This window comes from Corvus kubaryi, unplaced genomic scaffold (assembly GCF_017639235.1).
Source record: "Corvus kubaryi isolate FWS band 111438036 unplaced genomic scaffold, C.kubaryi_AGA036_p1.0 split3-73, whole genome shotgun sequence".
In the NCBI taxonomy this organism is placed as follows: Eukaryota; Metazoa; Chordata; class Aves; order Passeriformes; family Corvidae; genus Corvus; species Corvus kubaryi.
In genome coordinates this window covers 37264117-37286782 of record NW_024582091.1, presented here as the reverse complement: position 1 = coordinate 37286782, position 22666 = coordinate 37264117, and the positions used below count along the sequence as shown (strand labels likewise).

Below are 22666 nucleotides of genomic sequence, written 5' to 3'. Positions count from 1 at the left end.
GGGGGGGTCGGGATGTCTCTTGGTGCCCGTGCCGCTCCTGCCCTCCGCGGGAGCGCAGCACCGGGACTCCGCAGCGCGGGCCTGGTCGCCCCGGCTATTGGTCGCCCCTTCCGGGAAGGGTCAGGCCGGGGATCTCCGGGGGAAGCGGTGGCCGTGTCCCCGGGCGTGAGGCCGAGGCTGGTCCATGGCGAACGCGCAGTAGGACTGGGAGCCTGAGGGGCGGCTGAGGGGCCGGTCCCCTCCGGGACCTCTCTGCGTGGATCTCTGCAAATACAGGAAATCTGCGGGTGAGAGGATGAGTAGACTTGCTCTGTGTAAGTCGCCTGTGGTCAGGACTGCGCCTGTGTTCAGTGTAGTCTGAAAAACACGAAGTGGTGTTGGTTTGGAAGGGATGTCACTTGAGAGTTGGCTTCTTGCTGAGGACATCACCATGTGCCATTCAGTTACTTACAGGCGAGGTAGGAAAGCTTTCAGAAACTGCCATGTCGAGGTGTCATCATTATTCATGTCTTGACATTTTTCTGCTCTAACTTCGGCCGTGAATTTAGTCTAGCACCAATATCTTGCTGGTCTTAATTTCTCAATTATTTAGCCGGAATATGCAGGGTACATACAACAACACATTATTTCATTCAGTGTCACTGTGAAGGCACCAATGTAGCAGACTGAATGTAACACTAAGGGCAGAGGTTGGATCTCTGGAGGGAATGGGCTGTCCACCTGGCAGAGTCTGGGATATGATACTGTTAAATGTTGAAAAAGCGGGAAAAAAAAGTAGATTGGCTTGCAAGAATAACCCATGAGGGTGGCAAAAATTGGTTTTGTGGTTTTGTCAGATGACCACCCTAATTGCAGAATTGAGACAGAAATGAGAAACTATCATGTAGCTTCTGGAGGGAATTTAGCTACCCTGATGAGTGATTTTTGTTGTTGGTTTGGTTTTTTGTTTGGTTTGGTTGGTTTTTTTTTTAAACCCACCCTAAATTATTTGATTGTCAAGCAGTTCCTACTCTGAGAGTAGTGTTAAGTCCTGTCAATGTCTGTCTTTGCTTTGTTGTGGGTCTGTGACAAGTGGAATATTTGAGAGTGCTATGGAGGGACATGCAGTCTCATTTTGGAGGCAAATTACTTAAGCTAGTTTCATTTTGTTACTGGCAAGTGAAAATAATTTGCACATAATTTGCACAATCAGCAGGTTTCCTTTTAAGATGAACTGCTTCAAAAACATGCATTTGCTGTTGTGCCATGGCAGGGTAAAAACTGCTTGGAAGGACTTATGTCCAGTAATCTCTAATGGGTAAAAGAAGAAACAAGAACTTGTTGTCTGTTAGGTGGGAAGTCCCCAAGGAGTTCAGTGGTGAAGTGTTTTCTTGGGTATAGTTGCCAAAAAACTATACCAAGTGAGGAATGATGCAGGTAATGCAAACACGCTACTGGTGGAATTTTCAGCCAAAAGTTATGATGCCAGTGTGCAGGAGAAGTCCCTGACCGACCTATTTTTGTACTGGCTTAAGACAAGGTTTTTATTTGTTTTACAGCCGTTAAGAAAACAGTGTCCTGGGTTTTGTGTGCTGTGATAGGGCTGGTGAAACTGCAGCAGCTCCTGTGTGTGGTGTGTGAATGTCAAAAGGTGGGCAAAGAAGGAAACTGCTGGGGATTAGAAGAGGCACTGGCTTTCCTTTAAGTAAGAATAGGAAAGTTGTTTTGCCAGAAGGAGGAAAGGTGTCAAAACTGCTTTGCGCAAGAACTGTGGCATGAGGCTACTTAAACTCGAGTTGGAGGTTTTCATTGTTTTGTGTAGCCTTACTGCTGGTATGCTTGGATGGTCTGGGGAAGGAAGAAAAGCTTTCATTCTCTGAAACTTTGTCTAATGACATGGCTTCAGTCTCTGATTTTGTTATGCTTTGTTCTTGTTTGCTCCGACAGCTGACTGTGCTGTCATGTGACTTGCAGTTGGAATTCTTTTTTTATCTTCTGTGTAGAGGTTTCTCCTGGATTGGTGCAATATGAGCACCTGGGAAAGAACACAGGGAACTGGTTGGATATAAGAAGTTACTAGCCAGTTTGGTCTCTCTCTGAATTTTTCTTCTTCCCCTTATATCTTTTGTGTTACAATGCAGGAAAAATTCTGGAATTAGAGTTAATTTTGTGACCTGTTATTCAAGTCCATCTACTTCAAATCTTGAGAGTTTGGGTTCACTTTCCACATAACACTGCAAAAGTTGCTATGTAACTTTCCTTTATTTCTTAAAAAAAAAAAAAAAAAAGCAGAATATGTTTCGAGTGTGATGGTAGAGCAGCAGACAGAAACTGCCTCCTCTGTGGGCTGTGCCTGAAAATCTGTACTAGATGAGAGGTGATGTAATGACAGGTGATGTTTTTGCCCCCTTGCAAGGATAGGAACTGGTGCATAACTTCAATGATTTTTAGACTTGTGGATGTAAGGGAATCTCAAGCTGCTGTACAACACAGGATTGCTATTACGCAGACTTCAAATTTTGGGGTTGTAAGTCAATTCTGTTTTATGTTAAATGCATAGTTTTTAATAACACAACTCCTACAGCTGACTGTACCTACACTTCTGTTCATTCAAACACTGTCTTTTCAGCCCTTGTTGTGAAACCACAACTGTCCTCATCTGTGCTGCTTGAAACCGTGGAGTTAGCGTTCAGCTTGGCCTTGGTAAAGAAGCACATGCTGAGTACAGAGAGGTGACCTTTAGGTGCACTCATTCCGCTCTATTAAGCGCTTTGACATATTTAAGTGGGAGATGTCATAAATAAGATATTGCTGGACCTATATACCGATGTGAATGGTTGTGTCATGTCCCTGGGAAGCTGCCATTGTAATGTCTGAATGTGATTTCTCAGCACATGAGCTCCCTTCTGTAGCTCTTGTGTACTTAAACTTCAAATTGCTACCCCTTTTCTTAAACACTCTGTAAAATGGTGTAGTAGGTGTGGTTTAGAGTGCAGCATGAAAGACCAAATGTCTTCTGGATGCAAAAAGCTGAAGAGCTTGTGGTGTAGCTGTAAGTCTGTCATGCATGATGCACACGCAAGAAAACTTGCCTGAAGACAAACAGTGTGCGTGGTAGTTGGAAAAGGGGACGGGTGAGCTAGGGCAGAATTAAGCATGGGTAGGGATGCATTAAAAAGCTCTTGAGGCATAGTGACAGCTGTACTTTGTGCCATTCAAGCTTGCATTTTCTGTATGGAGAGCTTGCTTTGACATAGAGATTTCTTTACCATACATATTTATGTGAAAATGGTAGTCACATCTAATAGTGATTTCTGTGGCAAGTGAGCTGCAAGTGTCAAATTTGCAGTGGCCATCCTGGAAATTGTTCCTGAGCTTGTCTGCCTGAGATTGTGGTGGTTGAAACTGCTCATAAAGAGCTTTGGATACTCGTTTAATCTCTGCAATGTTCTGACAGCTGAGAAGCATCTGGGCACAAAATTGTGTGGATGCATAATCACATGTGGATCTGCTTTCCAACTCTGTGGTTGTAGGTTGCCTTGTCTCTCTGCCAGGTCATCTGTGTAACACCCCCTCAGCAGAATGAGCTATTTCAGTGCATTCCCCAGAGAGAAAATGCATGATTCTTTGCATCTATGCTTTACAGCTGTTTGGAGCAGGGTGTACTGTTCTTGCCAGCAGTCATTCCTCGGGTAACAGTTTGAGAACCAAAATCTTGAACTATTGTTAGGAGAATGGTGGCAGTAGTCTCTCTGGTGCTCTGCTGATTTGAAGTGGTTTACTAGTGCTCAGACCTCAAAGTGGCTCTGGCATTGGGATGCACATGATATGACAAGTGTTAGCCTTCTGAACCTTGCTTGACTTCAGTGCCTCAGCTTCTGATTACAAAGTAAACTAGGCTTGCTTTCCCCTTTCTTATGTTATTTTTTTCATATTCTTCTTTGATTAGTTAAAAAAAAAAAAAGCAGAGCTCTCATTTGATGTTGCAGCTTGCTGAAAAGTAGATTAATTTACTTTTTTATGCGATTGCTTCAGTGTCTCAAAAACAAAGCTAGGTAACTGGAAAGGCTGACCTGCAGGCAAGGTTATTCTCAACAACTCGTTTGGACCTTGCTTGCGCAACTGCTTTTGACAGTGGCCTGAGCTGGCACTGCCTCCTTCTGTGCCTCCCACTGCTGGTGCATGGCCATAGGGGGAGCTGGCCAGGCTCAGTCCCCCCTCCACACACATGCACATGCACCTGTTGTTTTTGCTGAGTTAATTTTGAGAGAGGACAGTCCCTGGGCCCAGCTTGTGTCAGGTGCTTGGGCCAGCAACGCTGGCAGGAGACAGGAGCGCCTGCCCAGGGCAGGGGGTGGGGGGTGGTTGACGTGAGTGTATGTTTCATCCCTCTAATTGTGGGATAGCTCACAGTTGGGTTTATCAGAAAACAAGCGTCATGTTGTGGTTTCAGCAAAAATAACTGTTTGACAGTTTTAAACAGGGCAGACATTTTGTTTGAGCCCCAACCTTGAATTGCTCCAGAAACGGCTGTTTGAATGGTTTAATCTGTGAGGTATCATTTTACTGAGCTCCCTTTATCAGAGACTGCATCACACCCCACCCTGTGATCATGGCTGTTGCTTTTAAAAGCTGTTGGTATAACAGCTCCCTAAACTAGCTCAACTGCATTGAACCAGGATAGCTTAAGCCCTTCAAACAAGATAACTTCGTCTGGCCCTGGCAAGGAGGTAATTACATCAGGCTTCACCACTGGTGGAGGTGAATGCTGAGCTAGCTGGAGGAAGCCAGTCCATGTGACTCACATGGTCAGGATGGGCAATGTGATTGCCAAGAGATTGTTTCCCTTATGGATTGTAGTGGAGAGGTCAGCTTGTATTTTATTGAAAAGTAGAGCACATGCAACTTGAAACTGTTCCCAGGTACTGATTTAGTGCCAGGAATCTTACTTGTGTGAGAAATAATTCTTGCTTTTACTGCGAAAGTATTTTTCATCTCTCTGAGAACAGCTGCTTAGGCTACATCCAGGGTGCTGTTACTCGCAATGAATAAATCCCACCTTGCTCTTCCCACAGATAAAAAAAAAAAAAATAGAAGTCCCTGTAACATCCATGAAAGTAATACTACTCTGGAACTGCACTAGATTTCCACTTCTATGGGCCCCTGAAGTTGTGGTTTGGAACATGATTGAACATTGGATTTCATACTCCTTTTGTGTGGACTGTTTTGAAGAATTCCTCAACCTTCCCTGTCCAGGGGCCTGTGACAGGGCAGAGGGAAGGATCTGGCTTCAGTGTCTGCTTTGCTTCTGTTCTGTAAACTGCTTGTCTTGTTTCTGTTTTGCCTGTGGGTGAACTGACTTGAAGATGCTGATTTCCTCTGTTTCATAACATGTTAACATGGACTGGGGAAGCAAAACCTTAATCTCTGAATGATAATTCAGTTGTGTGAAGGATTTAAATTCTTGTTCCATTCACAAACAGATTTTAACTTGCAAGTTCCCTATAAAAACCAACAACACACTGAAGAACACCCCAGCTTGATTAAAAGCTTTGTGCCTTAATATTATATGTTACCTTTTTGTCATCTTCAGAGACCAGTCAAAAAAAAGAGTACCGGAGCCCTTGAGAAATTTTCAGTTCTCAATTTGAGAAATGCTAACTTTCTGAGGCTTCATTGTGAAGAAATTGGGTTTGGATTGAAATGCATTTTCTCCTGGATGTAAAACCAGCTTTGGTTTTAATCTCTTGATGTTTTCAGAGCCCTTGAAGATAGTCAGGTTCTTCTAACTTCTTTTTTTGTGTGTTGAAAAGCTTTATTCCGCTGCTGAACTTTGGTTATTCTGTAGTGTAGCTAAATTCTCATCATCCTTCTGCATCGATACTGCCTTTATCCACTTCAGAAATGCAACAGACTAGCTGAGAGAGCTCATCAGTATGATTGTAAAAGGTCAGGTCTGCCTGCTTATAAGGAAAGAATAGTGGCAGGTATTTGTCTAGGATTGAGACACAGTCCTTGAATACATAATTTTATTGGTGTTTTGGGTATGACTCAATACCTGGCAAGTTATTTTTGACCCTTATATTAGGATATAAAGCCTCAAATATAATAATACACTAATATATAAAGATTTTCTTTGTTTTTTCAGTTCACAGAGAATTCTCTTGTATTTGTCCCTAACTCGTTCCAGCCATTAGCAATCTGAAATGAACATGGCTGCTGTAGTACAGGGAATCCAAGAGCCCCGTAGTCAGTAACTAAAATGGAAAAGTATGTGATATCTTACTGCTGGCTCTTTGATTAGATCTGGGATGCACTGGGTGTGAGAGGAGTTCTCAGAAGATTTAAAATTTAAAATAAAGTAGCTGAACTGTTGTTGCCCCTTTCTCATCCAAAAACTGGACTTCAGAGCTGAACAGGAATGGTTTCTCCTCCTGGGGAATCTGGAGTATGATAATGCTGAGTGGTGCAACACATATGACCTAGAGATTAAGGCAAACAAACCTGATGCGTGAAGCTTCTTATCAACTGAGAATTGTACATTAAGACAAATGCTTCTGTGGGTCAGATAGGTGCACTAAATTTTGTGTGAGTTGTAAATAACAGGAATGCCTAATAAGTCACTGTGCTGACCTCAGTTTTCTGATGTGATGATGAGTCTTTATTAATCCTACTGAAGTTTCCACTTGGGATAGAAGGGAAGCTGCGGAATCTGTTATCGTGCAAAAATCAAGTGTCCAGAGGATGCAGGCTGCTGCCAGTGCCAGAAGAGGGGTAGCTGAGCCAAGGTGACTGCAGATGTTTATTGAGCTGTGCTTTTTTAACAGAGCTTGGCCAGAGCACCCTGATAGTAAGCCAGGCTGTCTAAAGAGTTCCTGGCTCTAAACTAAGTGACCTGGGCCTGCCTCAAAACTGAGCAGTACTGTGTCATGTGACTGACCACATTTTGCTGCAGTCCTAGTGCCTGCTGTGAGGGGAAGGAATTCTTGCTCTGCCTCTGAACTGTGCTGCATTTGATATTTTTCTGCTGTTACTTGGATTTATTCCCAGTTATATTTAACCTGAGCTTCATGTTCCTTTCCCAGTTTTTAGACAGCTGGCTTTCTGATATGTCTGTAGCTAGGTACTGTGGTCTTTCACTGAGTGTCTTGTGGATAGCTTTGCTTGGTTTGCAGCTTTTTACATCATCCTTTAGGAACTGTTCTATTGAGATACTGAGATACTGAGGTGTACATATATATATATATAAAATACCTTAAGGTGCAGCTAGGCCCTAATATGTACTGTTAGCATCTTTTGGTCTGAATACTGTAAGACTCTCAACCCCAGTTTTGACCCTGAAGCTGGGTGGCTCCACTGCAGGATGAGACTGGCTGCTCTATTCCACTTAGACTTAGCACTTCTGCCACTGTTGTTGGGCAGAATACTAAGGTGCAGTAGTGTCCAGCCTGCCAAAGACATCTGAGAAATGTATCAGGTTGGCAAGGATAATATATCACAGGTAATGATCCTTAGTCAGAGTGGCCTTCACAGAGGTTTGATGGGGAAGAATGGATGATTGGATGTTCAAGAAAGGGGGAAAAATGGATTTGATATTACATTCCACAAGTGGTTAAATCTGTTTTGCTCTTAGTCCCAACAAAATAGAAATTATTTCTGGTATTTACAAATATAGAACCGAATGGGAATTTAAGTTAGTGGTGCTCTTAGCCTTCAACTTGGCTATTTCAGGGACTTGTATCTAGGTGATATGCAATTCAGACAACTTGAATACCAATTGACAGGCATTTTTGTCTTTTCAGTTACACTTGGGAAGCAATTGATGCAGACAAAGAGGTGCTTTATAAAATAAATTTCTGTTCTGGTGTTGAAGAGTGTGGAAGGACAAGTGCAGTCTGTGCATATGACATCAAAAAGAAGACCTATCTTTCTGTAGGTAAGTAAACAAGTGTATTGTAGGTAGTTTAGAGCAATGTTAGTGGGTGGTCTTATAACTATTAGAAACTTTGATGTGTTAGCAAAGATTTCTTTTTTTTCCCCTTCTTGGAACAGTGTAAAACTTTGTTTTGTTGCAGATTTACTGGGGAGATTTGGTGAAACATGATCTGATTGTAGATAATCGCTTTATGGGACTGTGAAATCTTATGGTCTAGTTAACTGTAATCTAGTGTGAAAGTATGCAAGGCTATCTCAAGTAGCATAAGTGCATCTACCTGTGGCAGGATATGGACTGTGTACAACTTTGTAAATACTAACACAGGATAGAGCTTAAGTTACAGCTCTAAAGTATACTCAGCCTGGCCTGATGTAATATCTGGTCTTTGTTCAGAGGCAGGTTACTCTCTGTAATGCAATCTTGGGAGTACTGCTAAGTGTCCTGGGTGTCGTCTTCAAGTTGTTCCACACAGAAAGGAAGTTAATTACATGCAGTTCCCTGGTTTTGGTTACACTAGTCAAATCTGGTCACGACTTCGGTAGTTCACAGCTGTTCTTGATATTTTGAGGAGAGGTGGACTTGTGCATACTGATCTAAATATGAAACTGGCATATTCCTATACACATGCACTTGATTTCATCAGTCAGAAGCACCTTGTGTTCTGAACAGTATTTTTTCATGAGTTCATGTTACATATTTTCATGGATGTTTGTTGCTTTCAAGGTTGCTTTTGTGTTTTGGCTAACAATAATATATGAGTACTGTTCAAGAGGCGGCTGATTGTTGACTGTTACTTCTAATAGAATAAAGCAGTAGCTTTCTGAAGAGCAATATATCTTCAGACTGCTTCATAGTATCTGCAGATCTGAAGTCTGATTTAGCATGTTTGCCAGTCTTGTCAGCCAATAGCAGATAGCTCTTACAAGAAGCTGTGAGTCTTCATTGAATTGCTTGAGCTTGAGCTGCTGGAATATAGTGAGGACGAAGGTGTTTCTCATCTGTCAAATGTCATTTGTCAATGTCAAATACCAATGTACAGCAGCTGGTCAGCTTCTATTCTCCCCACACCTCTCTATTAACAGTAGAGATACTTTGGTTGCAGTCTGTGATTAATTGGTGCTTTTCAAACAAACTGTTAATGTTGGGACCCAGGCTTACAGAATCACTGAGTGCATGAATAAAGGTATATTCAGGCTCCAGAGTTTTCTGGGATGACTGGTTAGATTGCATTTATATTGAAACTGCAACTGCATGTAGTGTAGCATCTGCTCTGAGGAGCGTGGCATCTTAGAGCACTGGATGCTGTTATTCTTGTTGTATGTTTTAGGAATGAAACACATTTTTATCTCCTGCTGATGGGGGTCTCAGCTCATATGCCATTGAGGCTTCAGTTGCCTGTGGATTAGAAAAGAAAGCAGCATCTAAGCTTCTGTTTTAACATGCTGCTTTGGGTGAGACTGGAATGTGGCAGGTGGAGTGAGATGGAGGAAGTCTGTTCTTGCCAGGGAAGTGTGAGAACTAGAGGCTTGTGTAGGTTTTGTTCCACACTTCTTGTGGAAAGAGGAAGGGAGAACAGAGCTGGGTGATGACTGAGCAGTATCAAATATTCCTCTGTATGCAAACCTTGAGTTCCTGAGTGCCTCAGTGGTACTGAGTGGAAGAGGATTTAGCAGCAGATGTAGTGTGGTCTTGCTGAGGCAGTTTGAAGTGACTTTCAAAGGCTAAGCCACAAATCTTGTTCAAGTAGGATAGGTTTTTAACTACCCTGCAATAAAGTGAGAAATCAAGGCAGTGCATTTAACATTGTCATTGAATTTTGCTTTGTTCTATTGGTCAGATTGTCCAGGGTTTGTTCTTACTCATGCCTCTAGATGCCTTGGAGCTTCATTACCATCACACTGAGTTTAGATCATGCTAATGGGTTTTCAAGTTTGTTTGTTAAAAAATAAAAAAAATCACTCCTAGTGAGAAGAGAGGAATCTCTTTGATCCAGGTCTAGGCAGGTATAGATTCCCAGTTACCTAAACCAGGTAAACCACATACTTGTCTTCAAGCAATCCAGATGACATGAGGTTACATGTATGCCAAAGATGAGGGCAGCTGAAGGACCTTTATATGGGGGAAGAAGGGCAATTTGTCAGCTGATAAATTTTGTTGAGTTGTAAGCTTTCTTCAAATATGGGCTTAATCAGTGCTCTTCATTCTTTCAGAAAAAAAAAAATCAGTGTAAACAATTTATTTGTTTTTTAAATACCAGCTGTGCGGGGATGGCAGCTGTAGGACTGTTCGTTGCTCCCAGCTTTAAGAGGTGTTAAGGCCATATGCTCCATGGCAGTAATCAGTCTGTATCCCAGGGAAGCCTTGTGGCTAATGTTAACTGTGTGTCAGTGTGATGTACCAGGGTTTTCTCCTCTGCACTTCTATTAATCCTAGAAGTTTTCAAGGGTAGGCAAATATTTAGTTCATGAACATCAGTGAGGATGGAAATAACATGGTAGTTATTTAATTTTTTAACTTACCATGACACCTAGTGACTCATGTGCCATGTAGTTGGACTACTCCTAGAAAATGGAGATATTACTTTAAGTGTTTGTTAACCTGATGGTGAAATGTGCACTTTGTCCAGCTACAGTAGGATGAGTGGACATGAAATGATAGCTGCCACCTAAATGCCCGTTTCTTCTGGACAACTGATTGGATGTCTTCCATGATTGCTTTTTTCCTGATAAGTAGCTAAACAGATGGAGTCAATGAGCAGGAGGTGTTGTGGACAGTGCCTTTAATACTGATTTAGCACACCTGTGCTATATGAAGTATTTGCTGCTAAATTTTGTGAACAGTACTAGCTGATTAGTAGTGTGTTGCTTTGTGGAGGGAACACATCTCTGAAGTCATGAAGAAACATGAGTGATTGTTGTAGAGAGAGCTTGATGTTGCAGTAAAAGTGGTTGCAGCTCTGGAAGGAAGCTGATCATGTAAGGGGTTGATATCCCTTGCTCTGTGAGCAAGGGTGTGATGAGGCATGTGCCACTGAAGAGACTTGTTAAAACGTTTAGCAAGTTCCCAAACTAATCGTAAGCATGCAAGGGGGAAGAGAGCGTGCCTGTTGGCCTGTAGTAAACAAGATATGCTGGCTGAACTTGTTTTTTCTTGAATATTGCATTAACTGAGAAAATTGGAATCAGTTCACAAGTGCCTTTAAAGCCATGTACTGTGTTTTTAGCACTGAGAGAAACTAGTGCTTACAGAGTGCTACGTCCTCAGATGGTGCTGCCATAAGTTCCCTGCTAAATGGAGGCTTGTAGCTGTGTACACTTATAACTGGAGAGGTTTTAAGTCATGTGCATATGGTTACTATATACATCTCTTGCCTAGAAAGTTGTGTTGGCTTCCTTCTGCTAATCTGTGGAAGTAAAGAGGATACCTTGACAGTATCTTCTAAGCAATGATGTGATAAGTAAAACTCTTGCTCTCAAAGCAGTATGTAGCTCTTAGGTTTGAGAGAGTTGCATGGCAACTTGGCTAGCATCAGTTCTGGAAGCTGTAAAACCTGAAGATGGCCTTTTGATAACACAGGAAATATAAAAGGCACAAACCAGTTGTATCATCTTTCTGCCCAGTTTTTTTGACTTCTGCTCCTCTTGGTCTCTAGACTATATTACTTGGGTGCAGTGTAGTTTTGCTTGCCTTGAGTGAGGTGATAACAGGCTGGGCGAAGTTCCAACAAGTTTTTAAAATGAAACAACATTTGGTGTAGGTGCAAAGCTAGCTATCTGCAATGATTACAGATTTGACTTGCTTTCTCTCTAGTGTAGACATGAACTAAAATGGAAAGGGGGAAGCTGATCAATACTCACACTTTATGGCTTTTTCTATAGTTCAAACCAAACTTGTTGCAGGATTAAAATCTACTTATCAAAAAAAAAAAAAAAAAACAAAAAACAAAAAACAAAAAAAAAACCAGGCTGAAGTTAGCGTGTAAGATCTAAAAAGGGTTGGTGTTTAATATTAACCAAAATGGGCTTTAGCAGGAACATTTCAGTGACCTGAGCTGGTGCTCATTATGACTTGAAATGTGCTCCACCTTTCCCCTTCATGTCAAGTGCTGGGAAGGAGAGCAACGTGCAGTGACAAAGCACTGACCTTACTCTTCGTGCAGCATGTGACCTGTGCTAAAGGGGATGGGAGATGTGGAGGATTTGCACTGAGGCAGTGGATCTGTGCTGGGTTTGTCTGCAGACAGTGCCAGTGCACAGGCACCTGTGTGTTCTTCATTAAGCACATTAAAGATTAAGTGGAGCCAGCAATGTGCACCTGCAGCCCAGAAAGCCAGCTGTATCAAAAGCAATGTGGCCAGTAGGTCGAGGGAGGTGATTCTTCCCCTCCTTTCTCTCTGGTGAGACCCCACCTGGGCTACTGCATCCAGTTCTGGAGTCCTCAGCACAGGAAGTACATGGACCTGTTGGAGCAGGCCCAGAAGAGGGTCACAAAAATGCTCACAGGGCTGGAGCGCCTCTCCTGTGAAGACAGTGAGAGAGTTGAGGTTGGTTAGCTTGGAGAAGACTCCAGGGAGACCTTATTGCAGCAGTCCAGTGCTTATAGGAGGCTTATAAGAAAACGAGGACGGACTTAGAGGGCCTGTAGTTACAGGACAAGAGGTAATAATTTTAAACAAAAGGAGAGTAGATTCAGACCAGATATAAGGAATAAATTTCTTTATGATGCAGTTGGTGAGATACTGGAACAAGTTGTCCAGAGAGGTTGCAGATGCCCCACCCTAAAAATGTTCAAGGTCAGGCTGAACAGGGCTCTGAGCAATTGATCTAGTTGATTATGTCCCTTCTAAACAAAACCATTCTATGATAGACTCTCTCTCATCTTGTGCTGATGCTATTATTATAAATGGTATAGAGGCTGAGAAACCAATAAATAGAAGCCGGTAGGAGGAAGGAGTGAATTGTGATTGAAACTAGTTGGTAGCAGCTTTCCTTGTTCCTAAGGAGGTGACTAGTTTGTAGTAGCACCTGCTGTTGTACTTTTATTTTAAAAAATGTTTGCTAAAAACCTTTAAGAAATTAGAAGTGTGATTAGAGATGTCAAACACTATCTTAACTTGGATCTGGTCTTCCAAATCAGAAGATCCACAAAGATCTTCAGTTGTACTGTCTTCAAGTGGACTGGTGTGTCTTGTGCTGCTCAGTGGTTGAAACTAGACCCTGTCTGTTGAGCTTCTGTGAAGGCGTTGTGTTATAACACCCTTTTTTCCCCCCCTCTCATTTTTAAACCTTAGGTGACTTAGCCTTGCTAAAAGTTTCTGAAAGTCTTCTGGAGCTCAACACTACACATAGCTGCTTGCAGCAAGGCAGTGAACACCAAATTCAAAGCAATATTAACTTCCTGTGTGGGAAAACACTGGTAAGTCTAAATAATGTGCTCTTATCTTCAGTGGAAATGACAAGTAGTTCTGACTTACTTTTTAAGGAGACTTGCTGTACTTTTGGATGCACTGATTGCTGAACTTCATAGCTTAAAGAAGAGCCAGTTATGTTTTACTGTTAAGGGCTTGATTTATTGTGGCTTTCAAAATTCAATCCCAGTAGAAAATAGTTGCAGGTCTGCAGCTTAGCTCTGGTTATAGGCTCTTCTTTGTCTTTAATGATTTTACGTGGTTTGCACTGTAGTATTTTATTAGTTTAATATGGAGGAATGAGTCAACATTGTACAGGGTGCCATAACAATGCAAGCTGTTGTTTAATTGTTGGCTGTGCCTGAGCTGTGGACCTGGCATGACTGTTTAATAGAACAGTATTGAAAAAAATGACTGACCTCTGTTGTGGGGCAGCATAGTTGACAACAGTAAGCCTTAGGCTTGGTCTGCACGTTGTTGAACTAACAGTGCTCATGCAGCCGTCTGGGCTTCTGAGGAAATAGTTGTTTTTGAGACTCTGTTTGAAGTGTGATTAGAGATCTCTGAAAAGTTTCTAGGGGCTTGTGTGCACGCAGTTCACTCCAAAGTGCTTTTGGAGTTACACCCTCCACACACTGAATAGATATGACAGATTGGTACAGACTGTGATCAGTTCACATATTTGTGTATCTGGGAGAAGTATTTATTGGCGTTCCTGTTGGCACTGACACTGCTATGCACAAGCCCTCTTGGAAATCCAGCCAGCTCAAACAAAGTGCCAGTGCAACAGGGACTTAAATGCTTCTTGTTCTGTTTCAGCAGATGACTCGTTAAACTAAATTAAAAATTATTGCTCAACTTCAGCTGTAACACCAGATCATACTGATCTTCAGACTTCTTCTAGTTAGCTCAGTTCTGATACCTGTTCATCACATGATGTAGTAAAAGGATTTTGTAATAGTGTCTGGAAAAACTAGTTTCCTCCCCTTTTATGGCAGGGTTAAATGAGAGAGGGAATCAGTTTATGTATGCTAAAGTGCTTCTAGCTCAGGTGATGGAGGGCAAAGTGAAAAATTGTTGTCTTTTCACTGAGAGACATTCAGTTGAACACCCAGTTCTGAACCATGGTAGAACCCCCATCTTGAAATATATACAAATGTGTATAACATGAGCCTATAAAAATACACAGCTAATGTCAGGGATATTCTTTCTGTGTAGCAGAAGAGGCTGCTAATCAGTTGTTATTATAGGGTAAAAGACAGGGAACTGATACACCATGCATTGCCTCGCTGTGTTAACCTATTCATATGCATTTCTATTGGTGTCTTCCTTTCTAGTAAGCAGATAAGGCTGGTGCTTCTGTCATTTTCAGTTGGCATAGTGAGCACTTCTAAAAGATGGAATACAGTTACTGTGTATTAGGACTGGCACATGATAATTGGAGTATTGGTGCACATGCAGACTAAGGATTTGGCATCCTGCATCTTCCCGAGTTGCCCAACAAAGCTGTTATGTAACAATCTTGCTGTTAACAAGTGCCATTAAGAAGCTGTATGCCCTTGTTTTGTGATGTGCTATATTGTTTTTTTTTCTTTTAATCTCTTGAATAAACTTCTTAATGTCTACAGGTGTAAAATAAAACCAGTCTGTTTTTCAAAGAATAATTTTTTTCCCATTTAAATAGGGTACCCCTGAATTTGTAACAGCAACAGAGTGTGTGCACTATTTTGAATGGAGGACCTTTATGGCTTGCAAGAAGGACTTGTTTAAACCTGTGAAAGAGGTAATCTATGTACTATCCATGCAGAAGTTACTCTTCACATACATGACAGTTTTACTCTAATTACTTGCCCCCACCCCAAATTAATCTGAACAACCTCCATGAACCTGTGTTTTCCATAGGTGTGTAAAGCTTATATGTTGGAAGTTGGTGGAGATGAGAATTTTGAATAACTTTTCAACCTTTTCTGTGCATTGGATGGATATTTATAGTAAAACTCTTCTAAAAGCTGGAGCAGAAGAGTCTAACTTTGAATGCCTCCTTTTAATCAGCATGTCTAGCTTTGAGCTTCCAGAAGTAAAAAAACTTTTCCACATACTAACTGGGCTTCATATATGCCTGTTCATAACTTCCTCCTCCTTGTGCACGGTTTGCATGTAATTTTTTTTGGTGTTGTTCTAGGTCCCTTGCTATGTGTTCGATGAAGATCTCAAGAAACATGACTTGAATCCTCTCATCCAAGTTTCAGGATACTACTTGGTGGATGATTCTGATGATGATTCCTTGTTCATAAATGTCTGCAGGGACTTAGGTTTGAATGGTTGCTTATGTCACCTGTCAGTGTGTAAATTTCTTGTAGTGTGATTCTTTGCTATTGTCTCCATTAAGGTTGTCCTATGTCCAAAGATCAGTATTTCAAGACTTAGATAATTATTTCAAACTCCCTACCCTCCAAGTATTGAGGTGTTCAGAGTTATGCCCCTTCTGGAGGGGCAAGTACTGTTAGTACAGTCTAAGTTGCTTTTTCTAAGTGGGAGAGTGCAGTTTGTCTTGTATCTGCATTTGTTTGCTGCCAAATAGGACGAATATTTTTCATAGGGCTTCATGTGCTCTAAATTTATTCCTTTAGACACCAGGTTGTTGCCCAGTTCCTGATGAATGTCCTGAGGTGCATCTAAAATACTGTTAGGTGCTTGCCTAAGTACTGGTGCACCTTCTTCTCAGTTTAGACCTATATGCATAAGGAATTAAACCAGCAAAATCACATATTTGAAACTTGCTGAAAAGCTTTGTTTAGCTGTATATTCCCACTGTGTTTTTTACTCTGCAGTTAAATATGTGTTTTGTGCCCCTGTTAAGGGTTTAATACTTCCAATTCTAGTGAGAGGTCTATTCTTTTAAACATCCCGCTAGTGTGAAACTTTTTGCTGACAGCTTTGAATCAGATGGTTAATAAGAAACAAGGGGGTAAAACCTTCCCTGTAAGGAGGGGTTACCCATTACTTGGTTATGGGAAAAAAAAGAAATACTTGGCACAATTTTAGAACTTTTCAAAGCCCTGTGTATCCAGCAGCTGTACTAGCAACTAGCTGCATCTACTTTGGCAGGAAGGCTGAATTAGCTGTCCCCAACCAGGGCAGCATGAATTGCCACAAGCACTCCAGGTTTTGTCTTGTCAGTTTCACATTCTAATGTAGCCCGTTTTTTAGAAGTATTTCTAGAAGAACCCACAGATAAAATGGCAAGATACTTCAGGTAGAGCAGGGCTTAGAAACAGAGTCCTATAACTTCTTTTCTGTGTGCTATAACCAGGAACTTCAAGTGGAGAGACCAGAAGGTGCCCCACTGGCAGTGCTGCTTGTTTGTTGCATGAAGGTGTGGCATATGATGTTGGCCATCCAAAGGAGCAGCTGAAGCTTCAAGGCAAAGACAGGTATGTAATTCTTGTGGTAATACTTCTCTGGACACTTCAGTCGTCTGGCCTGGAAACAACACTCTTGGTAACAGACGAGTCTCCTAAAATTTAACATTAATACCTCTTCAATGTTGAAGCATTAGCAGAAAAAATATTCAAATACTGTGAGAGCAGTCTGTCAGGCATTCTGTGGTACTGCCATAACAGATCAAATTTTCTCCTTTTTGTGAGAGACTCCTTTTTACAGAGTTGCAGAACTCTCAGAAGCAAGGGGTGATTGGTGCTCTCTGCCCATAAGCAGTAGGGTAAGATTTAGTCCTGTCTGCCTACTGTCTGAGGGCCCACAGGGTAAATGCATTTGGCTCACTGTGGATTTATGCACTGTATTTGGCTCACTCTACTCTTCAGAAGTACTTTAAAAGTTGAGAATAGGACCAGATGTTGCCTTTGTGGGTTTTTTTTTTTTTGCCTTAATGAATTCTTAACAGAAGAAGTAGGTAAGCAATGCAAGACTTAGTGTTCCTTGTGGTGGTAGAGCTGGAATTTCAAGAAGCTTTTCTTGATGATGCTTTTATTTACTGCCTTTTGTACTGTAAGTATAGGTTGAAGTAAAAAAAACCCCAAGCCAACAAAACAACAAAAAACCCTCTAAACAAATAAAAAAAAAGAATGAACCAACCAAAAAGACCCCCAAAAGCCACCCCACCACAAAAAACTCCCACCACCAGCAGAAGCAAACCATAATCAAACAAAAAACCGTGTTAAAACGCCACCCAAACAATCTCATGGGGCTTAGGGAACTTACTTAACATGTTGATGTTTCTGATCAGGTCATCTGAGCCTGCTTGCCTTGTCTGTAGGGTCAATAGTACCCTTGTTGACTTCTGCAGTACTCTCTTTGTTTCAGATGCCAGCTGAAGAAAGCAAGCAGAATAAATTAGTAACAGGGAGGTTCTGACCTATCTGTGGTACAGCTGAGGGTTTTATTTTAGTTTACAAATGAAATTGTTAGTTCTTTGTTGCAGGGCTTTTTCCCCCAGCGTGAAAAAAGTGACTGAGCTGTTCTGTACCAAGGCAGTAGCTTACATCTGAGGAAGCACAAGCTTGTTCTCATACTGAAGTGCAACTAGGAGTGCTCTAGAAAAGTGCTAGGCAAGCAAGCTTACCCCTGCTAGGGTTGGAGAGCTCTTCATTGCTTCAGGAATATTCACTGTATGTGTTCTATCAGACTAGGGTGGCCTGGGAAGGAGTAAGGTGATTGGATATCTGTGTCCTGAGGTACAGAAGGGCCAGCTAGAGGTGTGGCTAATCTGAAGCCAGAATGTCACTGCTCTGGGAGCTGTTGTCTTCTAGCTGTTAAACTGTATAGAATAATAATGCATAGCTGGGAAGTTGTGGTGATCTTCCTGTTCTCTCATCCAAGTCATCTTGCTATTTTTCTCTCCCTGTCAGATAATTACCATGTGTTATTCTCCTACTCCTGCCTCACCTGATCTGACCCAGTTGCATTGCTCCTGTCAAATTTCCTGATGAGTTTGTCTTGCTGTTAATTCTGGGGGCAGAATGGGAAGAGTTTATACATAGAGAGATGGTAAAGTATAGGAATCTGGCAAAACCTGAGTGGATATTACTTTCAAAACTCACAAGAACTTTTGCCACATCTGCTCTCCAGCAGCAGTTTTGAGAGCAAAGCTGCGAGTGTTCCTGTGACTGTAGCTAAATTCTTGGTACAATATGGGTTACAAGGCAATCAGCATAGTCTTAGGTAGGGTACCAGAAGATACTGTATTAAGTAATTTTGCTGGGACTATTTTAATCTTTATTTTTAATTAATTTTAAGATTAAAGGAATGAGTACCTTATAAAAGTTAAAAGTTGCTTCCAGGAGCAGGGCTACGTTGGTATATTCTGCCTGAGAGTCTAGCAAATATTGAGTGTTTCAAGAATGTCTTCCTTCTGTACAGTGCAGTGTCTTAATTCTCTTTTTGGTTTGTTATTTTCTATTTCTAGGCTTGTATTGAGTTATGAGAGACAATACACGCATGATGAAGAAAGGCCAGCCTTCTGCCTAGGCCATAATCCAGCAGTGACAATCACTTTTGTTTGCCCATCAAAGAGGGGAGAAGAGGTAACTTCAGTGTTTTACTCTGTGTTAACTGGTTGGTACTAACTTTTTTGTGCGTTATCTTTAATTTTTATTCAGGCCTGAAGAAAGCATAAATATTCTTGGCTTGTAGCTTGTGAAGAGTGTGAGATTCTAGATATGGTCTTTAAAGTCTTCTAGAACTTAAGAAGTAACAAGAACTTGAAAAAAATTTCCCCAGGAGTGTGTTGTCTCTTGTATCGGTGAATTTGGTTGTCCATTTAAAGGTTCAAGGCTTTTTTCTAAGCATAGGATGGGCTTAGTGTAGAGTTAATCCTTGGCACAGAGCTTTGCTTGCTAATGAGCACTCTTCCTCTTCAGTCAGGATGGCCATGCTTATAGCTGTTGTGTGGTACTTGGTCTCTTTATTAATCTGTTCTTCCTCAGGGGAAAAATAGTAGCAAGTAAGTGTCATTGAATGGCAAGAGTCTGTCTTTTACTAAGCAGGCTCCTGAATTATTTTTAACTTCAAATAAAATCTATAGTGTTAAGCAACAGCTCAGTTTATGTAGGACAGTGTCTTAGCCTAACTTGAATGCAGTGTGACAGTCACTTCGATGTGATGCTGGGTAATTTCAGCAACCTATGCACCTTGAATTGGGCTGAAGTGACAAATGCTAATGCTCTACCATTTCAAATAGTGATGCTTTTCATTGCAGGTTAATGAGGAGGGAACTCTTGTCTGGGTAATTCTTGGTTTAATGTTTAGTCCATCATCTGTCCTAGATCGGTACCATACTTAACTCTCATTGCTGCAGAAACAAACCCGGCTCTTGTCTACTGTCACTTTGTACTACCTTGCTATAGCTATGCACTCTTGTAGCACGGGAAATATTACTGGTGATACTTGTGCCTGTAACTGACCTGATACCTGTGTATCTGCCAATTGTTCCAGTGGATGGCAGAAATACAGATTTATGAAACAATTTGAATTTCTAACGTTTCACTTTGAAGTGAGGAAAACCAAGACTGCTGCTTCTCCCGGATGTGCAAAAGTATTTCACTACAGAAAACTCATCTGACAGAAATGTTGGCTTAAAGAGTTCTCAAATGTCTGTGTCTTGATTTGGACCAAGGGAATCAAAGTTGCTAAAACACCAGTGCCTAAAAGTCTACTTTGCCTTCGGAGAACATTTGATCTCTATTCCCTGCATTGAGAACTTCTCTGAGGCAAACGCAATCCAAGCTTAGGCCATTTGGATTTTTGCATCTTTACTTTTCCCAACACATTAAGGAAAAGTACTTTTTAGAGTACTGTTGCTTCTCCTGTCCTGCTGCTAATGTCTCATGCTTTACTTCTGCTTAGACTTGTAATAGTTTGCCACATCACTGATAACACCTGTTTCTGAAAGGCCAGAAACAATGTTTGCACATCGTACGTAATTTAGTGGTGAAGTAGTTGTTACTCATCTTAAAGGAATGTGATACTGTTGCTTGCATATTTCAAGTAACTCTACTTACAACTTAAATTCTGTTCACTTCTGTATCAGAGTGCAGGTCCCAAACTTACAGCAAAAACAAATTGTCGCTATGAAATTGAGTGGGTTACTGAATATGCCTGTCACAGGGATTACCTGGAGAGTAAGAGCTGTCTTCTGACTAATGAGCAACATGATATTTCCATTGATTTAAGTCCACTTAAGCAATTTTCAGGTAAGCTCAATATTTTTCTTTTGTGTTTGTGGTTGTTACTAGCCAGTTTTGTATTTCCATATTTAGGGACAGAAAAAGTGTCCTCTGTAGATATATGGAGTTTCATGTCTGTCCTGATGTGTGTTAAAACACTTTTTTGTTTGTTATTCATTCAGAGTATGTCTCACCCTATTTTGCCAAAGATGACAAAGAGGAGTATTTCTATTACTTGAATGTATGTGGGAAAACCACTGCAGGTAACTGCAAGGACGGTACACAATATATTTCATCTTGCCAAGTAAAACGTTCAAATAACCAGAAAAAAGTGGCAGGAAGATTTGCGAACCAAACCCTAAGGTGTGTAAGTGCTCTTTAGCCCTGCTAACTGGTCTGACTGGTCTTTGTTTTCTGCTTTGATGCTTACTTACTTATCATGTAACCAATAGTTGATACAAAATGCAAGCATTTTTGCTCACTTTTTTGTTAGAAAAACTGTAACAGTATACCAGGATAGCATTAACAGAGGTGCCAGTGAGGTTGGCAGAGGCCATTGTGTAGACAGGAAGACTTCCACTGACCTGGTTGTCCCAATTGCAGATTGTGCTGTACTGCCTATTGTCCTCCTTTTTTCATGTTTTACATGTAAAGTAGTATCAGAAGAAGCTGATTCCCAAGTGGTACATAGGGACAATAGTTTGCATGAGATTGTAAAACAGAGATTAATTCATGTCGATACAATCTTCCATTTTGTCTGTGACAGATTTGTTGCAGTGATCTTCCGGGAAGTATGACTTCCTCCACTTGCAAAAACAGGCATACAATAAACTGATGGGAAAAGATATTCTACCATATCTAGAGGAGCTTTAGAGCATTCTTTAAACTCTATAGAAATTAATGAAAAGTGATCAGAAAAATCAGGGGATGCAAGCCGTCGTTGCTGTAGAAATGCCAGTATTGATGTTGAACTAGCATTTGTTTTCCCATGGAGTGAGACAATTAATAAATGAACCAGAATGTGACTTCTGTTATGTGAAGAACACTGTGTGATTGTCTGACCCCACATTTCTATCTAAAACTGACTTCTTACCCAGATACTCTGATGGGGATCTCACTTTAATTTATCCGAACGGGGATGCGTGTAGTTCCGGCTTTCAGAGAATGACCATCATTAACTTCGAGTGCAATGAAACAGCAGGTGAGTTTACCAAGCTGTGACAGCTCTGCTCAGGGTTTGACTTTTGTGCTTGCTAGTAGACCTTATGCTCAAATGAATGCTTGCTTTGAGCCATAGCTAACACAAGAAATTAATATTGTTACAGTAAGCAGTAATTTCAATGTCTAGCAGGATGTGCTGTGTAGTAGCACTGCTAGTCGAAATTTACACTGATGATTGAGAAGATGGAAGTATAAAAGAACCTTTTTTTTTTTCTTAGCCAGCGGTAAAAAAAAAATCCAGAAACGCAAGTCCTCTGCAGCAAAGGGATTTTTTGTCTTCCTTGCTCATTGCTAGTCCTCAAGTCTCCTTGCTTTTTTCCCCTTCCCCCACTAGAAACCTAATATCTGTTCATCTGCTTTCCATGTTAAGGTAATGATGGTAAAGGAATGCCAGTATTCACCGGTGAAGTTGACTGCACCTATTTTTTTACTTGGGATACAAAATATGCATGTGTTAAAGAGAAAAAAGATCTCCTTTGCAGAGTTACTGATAAGAGAAAACACTATGACTTGTCACCTCTTATCCGCAGTTCAGGTATGGCAATAAAAAACAGTTTTCAGTTACTTTTGTCCTGAGTTTACATGCCATCTCTAGTGCTATTCTTTAGCTGAATATTAGTCAGCTTTTGCTGTTCTTAGTGAATTTCTGGGATGCTGGTGTTTGCTTCCCTCATTCCAAACAGACTGAGTGCCTTATGAAAGTAGCCATGTCAGTGACTGCCTTGATTGCTGCCATCTTAAGTGGTTTTAAGTCACAGAATCACAGTTTGGGCTGGAAGGGACCATTAAAGATCATCTAGCCCAACACCTCTGTCATGGGCAGGCACACCTTCCACTAGACAGTTTGCTCAAAGCCCCATCCAACCTGAGCTTGAACACTTCCAGAGATGGGGCATCCACCATCTCTCTGGGCAACCAGTGCTAGTCAGAACCCACCAT

The 22666-nt window shown here is 41.2% G+C and overlaps 1 protein-coding gene across 3 annotated transcripts in view; it reads left to right on the top strand.

Moving 5' to 3' along the window:
- The window catches only part of IGF2R (insulin like growth factor 2 receptor), a 57775-nt gene that overhangs the window by 292 nt on the left and 34817 nt on the right, over positions 1 to 22666 (top strand). For 2 of the 3 annotated variants that reach the window (XM_042017081.1, XM_042017083.1), the window contains exons 2-12: positions 7782 to 7915; positions 13206 to 13330; positions 15007 to 15105; positions 15505 to 15634; positions 16636 to 16756; positions 18748 to 18865; positions 19540 to 19566; positions 20371 to 20533; positions 20689 to 20869; positions 21604 to 21707; positions 22098 to 22262. In XM_042017081.1, coding sequence (XP_041873015.1) covers positions 7782 to 7915; positions 13206 to 13330; positions 15007 to 15105; positions 15505 to 15634; positions 16636 to 16756; positions 18748 to 18865; positions 19540 to 19566; positions 20371 to 20533; positions 20689 to 20869; positions 21604 to 21707; positions 22098 to 22262 — 1367 coding nt within the window. The remainder of the gene's footprint in view (positions 1 to 7781; positions 7916 to 13205; positions 13331 to 15006; positions 15106 to 15504; positions 15635 to 16635; positions 16757 to 18747; positions 18866 to 19539; positions 19567 to 20370; positions 20534 to 20688; positions 20870 to 21603; positions 21708 to 22097; positions 22263 to 22666) is intronic. The other variant, XM_042017082.1, reaches the window with a different exon arrangement.